Source organism: Mytilus trossulus, chromosome 2 (assembly GCF_036588685.1).
Source record: "Mytilus trossulus isolate FHL-02 chromosome 2, PNRI_Mtr1.1.1.hap1, whole genome shotgun sequence".
In the NCBI taxonomy this organism is placed as follows: Eukaryota; Metazoa; Mollusca; class Bivalvia; order Mytilida; family Mytilidae; genus Mytilus; species Mytilus trossulus.
Window position 1 is genome coordinate 20169029 of NC_086374.1, and position 8304 is coordinate 20177332.

The 8304-nt window shown below is 32.3% G+C and overlaps 2 protein-coding genes across 2 annotated transcripts in view; both read left to right on the top strand.

Annotated features, from left to right (window-relative positions):
• LOC134708595 (mucin-17-like) overlaps positions 1 to 7700 on the top strand; it is a 52126-nt gene extending 44426 nt beyond the window's left edge. Inside the window, exons 6-14 of the mRNA XM_063569244.1 lie at positions 275 to 346; positions 749 to 1026; positions 2379 to 2520; positions 2814 to 3266; positions 4003 to 4074; positions 4450 to 4727; positions 6054 to 6195; positions 6491 to 6954; positions 7683 to 7700. Of these exons, the coding sequence (XP_063425314.1) occupies positions 275 to 346; positions 749 to 1026; positions 2379 to 2520; positions 2814 to 3266; positions 4003 to 4074; positions 4450 to 4727; positions 6054 to 6195; positions 6491 to 6954; positions 7683 to 7700 (1919 nt within the window). The remainder of the gene's footprint in view (positions 1 to 274; positions 347 to 748; positions 1027 to 2378; positions 2521 to 2813; positions 3267 to 4002; positions 4075 to 4449; positions 4728 to 6053; positions 6196 to 6490; positions 6955 to 7682) is intronic.
• LOC134706707 (mucin-19-like) overlaps positions 1 to 8304 on the top strand; it is a 263376-nt gene that overhangs the window by 91670 nt on the left and 163402 nt on the right. The window lies entirely within an intron of this gene.

Consider the following 8304-nt stretch of genomic DNA (forward strand, 5'->3'; position numbering starts at 1 on the left):
TCATAAATCGATAGAAAAAAAACAAATCCGGGTTACAAACTAAAACTGAGGGAAAAGTATTAAATATAAGAGAACTACGACACAACAGAAACACAACATTAAAATGTTACACACTCAGAAAACAAAACGCTGAAAGGTCATTATATCAAGATCAACTAAATCAGTATTTTCTGTTCATCTAAACTAATTGACTAAAAACCAAAGTATCACACTTAATAGCTAGATTTTAAGTATTGAAGTGTATTCATATATGTGTTTGTATGAAAAATTACAGGTACAACGACTGAATTGAAAGTAGTAAGTGTTGTGGCAACGACAAGTGCAGTACCATCACTCACATCTACGGGTAAGTTGTATCATATCTTTGGTTTTATACCTTTAAAGCCAATCATATATCAATATACAATTTTGTGGTTTAGTGTTATTTCTATCATACAAAATTGTGTTCTCCATGAATGATTTATTCCAATTCGGCCAATTTTGCAGAACTTGCAACTTAATAAAAATCGATCCTTGTTAAATTATTCTTTTATAACATATTTGAGAAGGCAATGATTCAACTACTTTTTGGCCTTATTATCAAGAATTCTATGGAAATTAAATTTTGATCCCCAATTACCGGTAAAAGAACTATTTATATGACTAAATTATCTCTAATATTTTCGTCGTCACTTCGAAATTAAAATTTGAAAATTGCAGCCGACTGACATTATGATAAGTAGTTGATTTTAAACGATTGTTTTAATAGTTTCAAGTACCACCCCAGTATGTGATGTATCAGAGGGAATGATGTCACCAACAACTATTCCATCTAGTGAAATAAAAGTAAATGATGACATGGCAAAAATAGACAATTTACGACCAGGTGGTTTGATACCAATGATGAGTTCTAAGCCTACACTGGTAATACAATACACACCTTCAATTGCCAAGTCTGTGCAAAGAGTAGAATTAGTATCAACAGAAAACATAATATCATACACTGTTACATTTTTCAATGCTGATGGAACTACTATAAAAAGAACAGTGAGTATAATTACTTTTAAACCTTTTGATGTCTGTTACCATTGATAAAGTCACCATATTTAATTCAAAAAGCGTACCGTATATGTATTTACCTACATCATACACTCTATTAAACCAATACAATACAATGATACATATACAGTGGAAGAGATGTTAAGAAAGAGAGCGAAATATACCAGTTGAACATTGAAAATCATAGATCAAAAATAAACTGGAGTTATTTCGTAGTGCATTTCTTTTAGACGATACATTCAAAATAAGACAAACAGTACTTGCTCTGTATTAAAATGATTTTTACGGCCACGTCCATGTTGGGTCGTTTGTTAGATGTTATTCCATTTGTATCCGTCTGATGAGTTGAGACTCTTTGAACTCATTTTTAAAAGTTTGTTTTGGTGTTGTACTCTAACACCACTGTCCTATGTTAATGGGAAGGTTCGAATCCCGTTGAAACGTTTAACTACGACAAACTCTGTATGTAAGTGCCTGTCTCATGTTTGAGGCCTGTAATTAAGTGGTTGTCGTTTGTTGAAGTGTAACATATTTGATTTTCTTTCATATTTGTACTTAAATTAGTCCGTTGTTTTCTGATTTAGTCTTTTCCGGAGAGTTGTCTTATTTGCAATCATACCACATCTTTTTTTATATTGACAACGGCATGACTTAAAAAGAAAAGACAAATACACATATAATAGTACACAAGACATAACATAGAAAACTAATGAATTACAACACGAACCTCACTAAAACAGGGGCTGACCTCAGGTGCTCAGGAGGGATAAGCAGATCCTGTTCCACATATGGCACCCGTCATATTGTTCATGTTATTACAAACCTGATAAATATTCCAAATTACTTGATTACATTTTTGAAATGGGAACGAGATTGTAGTAGCAATAACAAGAACATATCCAAAATCATCTGCGAAACGGGTATTCTATACCGGTGAACCAAGGCATAATGGCGTCCGTAAAAATTACAAAAGGAAGATTTTAACATCCCATTTGGAATTCATTGTTTAATAGCTTCCTTGCTAGCAGCAATCACATATCACGGAAATCATGATAGGAAATACAAGTCCTGGACTATCGTTTCAATTCGGAGATATAGACTTCGTATACTGGCAATGCTAGATTGTTGCTACATTTGTACGTACATAGAAATGGAAAGTTCAAAATTGGAAAGCTGAAATCATCTTTTTTGTCGTACAGTTTTGTTTTCATCAGAACACTAGTGTCAATTCTTAGATGCAATACAAGATATGAGGCAGTCTTAACTTGCTTAATAGAAAAGTATTTAGATTGCAATTGATAACTTATTGAAATGAGCCTAACACATATGAATTATTTTAGATGAAAGTTACAGAAAGTGCAAACAATGTTGCTGGAAATCCTAATGTGAAGAAAGTTGAAATCCTGATTACACCTGAAGATAAGAAAAGTTCTTATCAGCCAGTAGATCTTCAACTGAAAATATTTGCATGCCATGAAATAGGTAAAACAATTTTAAATTTAATATGGACTGACATTGGGGTATACAAATGACAATGAGTTTCTTAAAACGCCACTTTGGTTATCGTTTGGCTTTCTGACCAGATATCAATTCTTGTATCTATATCTTTCTATTTTATACACAATTACAATGTATAATTAGGAACAGAATACAACTTGATTGTGGTATCTAGCGTATAAAAGTTTAATCTTTAAAGACTATTGTAATTTTGTTTTTTAAATTAGCTGGTATTTTCAATATAAAGAACAAAGAAAGTATAATTACTATCTTTACAGGCACAACAACAATTGTAATACCATCAATTGTTTCTACGCCGTCTATTGCTTCAACTAAGACGAGTGTAAGAGTGGAATCACCAGTGACGTCACCTGTTGGTAAGACAACAACTACATATGGGCTATCATCAGTAAAAAGCACAATGGAAGTGTCATCAGCGAAATCCACTGCAGGAATATCGAGTGAAAAAACAACACCTGCTGTCAAAACGAAAGCTACAACTACGGCAAGAGAAACCAAGCATACGAGTGGTATTATTTCATCAGAGGGAGTTCCTTCCCCTGTGCCCAGTACTGGGGAAACAACCATTAAAATAACAAGTAGACAAACTACTCCTGTTGCCGCAACAACTGAAACATCAATGAAAATGACAAGTGTACACTCCAGTGAAGAGGTGAAATCAGAGCGCACTACACCTGTTAGATTATCGACAAAACAGGTGACTCCAATAGGTATGCAGATGGTTTGTTTTTGTATTCATCAGTATATCAAAGTGTAAACTAGAAACGTTTTGCCTTTAAAAATCCTCTTATTCCTGATTGACATTTGTCTAATTGAATGAATCTGCAAAGAAAATATATCTGTAGGCTTAACTTCAAACTATATTTCGTGTTGCACATATATATATATAAATTGGCAACAACAAATGTGCATACTGTTGTGAATGTTGTTGATCAACAATTCAAATTCAGTGCAAGCTTTTCCTGAACTTTTACATAACTTTGTATTACACAAGTTAAGTCTTTATAGTGAAAAAATCTTTAAGTTATTATATGCTATAACTGACCAACAGCAATACTGGATTGCCAATATTGAGATTATCATAATGTTTATTTTAACGTATCTAAGTCATAACTGTCGTAAGACTTGATATAATACAAATAAAGGCAACAGTAGTAACCGCTGTCCGAAATTCATAAATCGATTGAGAAAAAACAAATCCGGGTTACAAACTAAAACTGAGGGAAAAGTATTAAATATAAGAGAACTACGACACAACAGAAACACAACATTAAAATGTTACACACTCAGAAAACAAAACTCTGAAAAGTCATTATATCAAGATTAACTAAATCAGTATTTTCTGTTCATCTAAACTAATTGACTAAAAACCAAAGTATCACACTTAATAGCTAGATTTTAAGTATTGAAGTGTATTCATATTTGTGTTTGTATGAAAAATTACAGGTACAACGACTGAATTGAAAGTAGTAAGTGTTGTGTCAACGACAAGTGCAGTCCCTTCACTCACATCTACGGGTAAGTTGGTACATATCTTTGGTTTTATACCTTTAAAGCCAATCATATATCAATATACAATTTTGTGGTTTAGTGTTATTTCTATCATACAGAATGGTGTTTTCCATAAATAACTTGAAAAAAATCGATCCTTGTTTGATTATTCTTTGATTACATATTTGAGAACGCAATGATTCAACTACTTTTTGGCTTATTATAAACAAATCTATGGAAATATAATTATGATCCCCAAATACCGGTAAAAGAAATATTTATATGTCTAAAATATCTCTAATATTTTCGTCGTCACTTCGAAATTAAAATTGGAACATTGCAACCGATTGACAATAACTGACATTATAACAAGTAGTTTATTTTGAACGATTGTTTTAATAGTTTCAAGTACCACCCCAGTATGTGATGTATCAGAGGGAATGATGTCACCAACAACTATTCCATCTAGTGAAATAAAAGTAAATGATGACATGGCAAAAATAGACAGTTTACGACCAGGTGGTCTTATACCCATGATGAGTTCTAAGCCTACACTGGTAATACAATACACACCTTCAATTGCCAAGTCTGTGCAAAGAGTAGAATTAGTATCAACAGAAAACATAATATCATACACTGTTACATTTTTCAATGCTGATGGAACTACTATAAAAAGAACAGTGAGTATAATTACTTTTAAACCTTTTGATGTCTGTTATCATTGATAAAGTCACCATATTTTATTCCGAAAGCGTACCGTATATGTATTTACCTACATCATTCACTCTATTAAACCAATACAATACTATGATACATATACAGTGGAAGAGATGTTAAGAAAGAGAGCGAAATATACCAGTTGAACATTGAAAATCATAGATCAAAAATAAACTGGAGTTATTTCGTAGTGCATTTCTTTTAGACGATACATTCAAAATAAGACAAACAGTACTTGCTCTGTATTAAAATGATTTTTACGGCCACGTCCATTTTGGGTCGTTTGTTAGATGTTATTCCATTTGTATCCGTCTGATGAGTTAAGACTCTTTAAACTCATTTTTAAAAGTCTGTTTTGGTGTTGTACTCTAACACCACTGTTCTATGTTAATGGGAAGGTTCGAATCCCGTTGAAACGTTTAACTACGACAAACTCTGTATGTATGTGCCTGTCTCATGTTTGAGGCCTGTAATTAAGTGGTTGTCGTTTGTTGAAGTGTAACATATTTGATTTTCTTTCATATTTGTACTTAAATTAGGCCGTTGTTTTCTGATTTAGTCTTTTCCGGAGAGTTGTCTCATTTGCAATCATACCACATCTTTTTTTATATTGACAACGGCATGGCTTGAAAAAAAAGACAAATACAAATATAATAGTACACAAGACATAACATAGAAAACTAATGAATTACAACACGAACCTCACTAAAACAGGGGCTGACCTCAGGTGCTCAGGAAGGATAAGCAGATCCTGTTCCACATATGGCACCCGTCATATTGTTCATGTTATTACAAACCTGATAAATATTCCAAATTACTTGATTACATTTTTGAAATGGGAACGAGATTGTAGTAGCAATAACAAGAACATATCCAAAATCGGTGAACCAAGGCATAATGGCGTCCGTAAAATTTACAAAAGGAAGATTTTAACATCCCATTTGGAATTCATTGTTTAATAGCTTCCTTGCTAGCAGCAATCACATATCACGGAAATCATGATAGGAAATACAAATCCGGGACTATCGTTTCAATTTGGAGATATATACTCTGTATACTGGCAATGCTAGATTGATGCTACATTTGTACGTACATAGAAATGGAAAGTTCAAAATTGGAAAGCTGAAATCATCTTTTTTGTCGTACAGTTTTGTTTTCATCAGAACACTAGTGTCAATTCTTAGATGCAATACAAGATATGAGGCAGTCTTAACTTGCTTAATAGAAAAGTATTTAGATTGCAATTGATAACTTATTAAAATGAGCCTAACACATATGAATTATTTTAGATGAAAGTTACAGAAAGTGCAAACAATGTTGCTGGAAATCCTAATGTGAAGAAAGTTGAAATCCTGATTACACCTGAAGATAAGAAAAGTTCTTATCAGCCAGTAAATCTTCAACTGAAAATATTTGCATGCCATGAAATAGGTAAAACAATTTTAAATTTAATATGGACTGACATTGGGGTATACAAATGACAATGAGTTTCTTAAAACGCCACTGTGGTTATCGTTTGGCTTTCTGACCAGATATCAATTCTTGTATCTATATCTTTCTATTTTAGACACAGTTACAATGTATAATTAGGAACAGAATACAACTTGATTGTGGTATCTAGCGTATAAAAGTTTAATCTTTAAAGACTATGGTAATTTTATTTTTTTTAAATTAGCTGGTATTTTTAATATAAAGAACAAAGAAAGTATAATTACTATCTTTACAGGCACAACAACAATTGTAATACCTTCAATTGTTTCTACGCCGTCTGTTGCTTCAACTAAGACGAGTGTAAGAGTGGAATCACCAGTGACGTCACCTGTTGGTAAGACAACAACTACATATGGGCTATCATCAGTAAAAAGCACAATGGAAGTGTCATCAGCGAAATCCACTGCAGGAATATCGAGTGAAAAAACAACACCTGCTGTCAAAACGAAAGCTACAACTACGGCAAGAGAAACCAAGCATACGACTGGTATTATTTCATCAGAGGGAGTTACTTCCCCTGTGCCCAGTACTGGGGAAACAACCATTAAAATAACAAGTAGACAAACTACTCCTGTTGCCGCAACAACTGAAACATCAATGAAAATGACAAGTGTACACTCCAGTGAAGAGGTGAAATCAGAGCGCACTACACCTGTTAGATTATCGACAAAACAGGTGACTCCAATAGGTATGCAGATGGTTTGTTTTTGTATTCATCAGTATATCAAAGTGTAAACTAGAAACGTTTTGCCTTTAAAAATCCTCTTATTCCTGATTAACATTTGTCTAATTGAATGAATCTGCAAAGAAAATATATCTGTAGGCTTAACTTCAAACTATATTTCGTGTTGCATATATATATATATATAAATTGGCAACAACAAATGTGCATACTGTTATGAATGTTGTTGAACAACAATTCAAATTCAGCGCAAGCTTTTCCTGAACTTTTACATCACTTTGTATTACACAAGTTAAGTCTTTATAGTGAAAAAATCTTTAAGTTATTAAATGCTATAACTGACCAACAGCAATACTGGATTGCCAATATTGAGATTATCATAATGTTTATTTTAACGTATCTAAGTCATAACTGTCGTAAGACTTGATATAATACAAATAAAGGCAACAGTAGTAACCGCTGTCCGAAATTCATAAATCGATTGAGAAAAAACAAATCCGGGTTACAAACTAAAACTGAGGGAAAAGTATCAAATATAAGAGAACTACGACACAACAGAAACACAATATTAAAATGTAACACACACAGAAAACAAAACTCTAAAAAGTCATTATATCAAGATTAACTAAATCAGTATTTTCTGTTCAAATAACTTAATTGACTAAAAACCGAAGTATCACACTTATTAGCTAGATTTAAAGTATTGATATGTTATTCATATTTGTGTTTGTATGTAACTTTACAGGTACAACGACTGAATTGAAAGGAGTAAGTGTTGTGGCAACGACAAGTGCAGTCCCTTCACTCACATCTACGGGTAAGTTGAAACATATCTTTGGTTTTATACCTTTAAAACCAATCATATATCAATATACAAATTGGTGGTTTAGTGTTATTTCTTTTCTATCATACAAAATTGTGTTTTCCATGAATAATTTATTCTTATTCGGCAAATTTGGAGAACTTGCAACTTGAATAAAATCGATCCTTGTTTAATTATTCTTTTATAACATATTTGAGAATGCAATGATTTAACTACTTTTTGGCCTTATTATGAAAAAATTCTATGGAAATTTAATTTTGATCCCCAAATACCGGTAAAAGAACTATTTATTTAAATAAATTATCTCTAATATTTTCGTCCTCACTTCGAAATTAAAATTTGAATATTACACCCGATTGACAATATAATAAGTAGTTGATTTTAAACGATTGTTTTAATAGTTTCAAGTACCACCCCAGTATGTGATGTATCAGAGGGAATGATGTCACCAACAACTATTCCATCTAGTGAAATAAAAGTTAATGATGACATGGCAAAAATAGACAATTTACGACCAGGTGGTTTGATACCAATGATGAGTTCT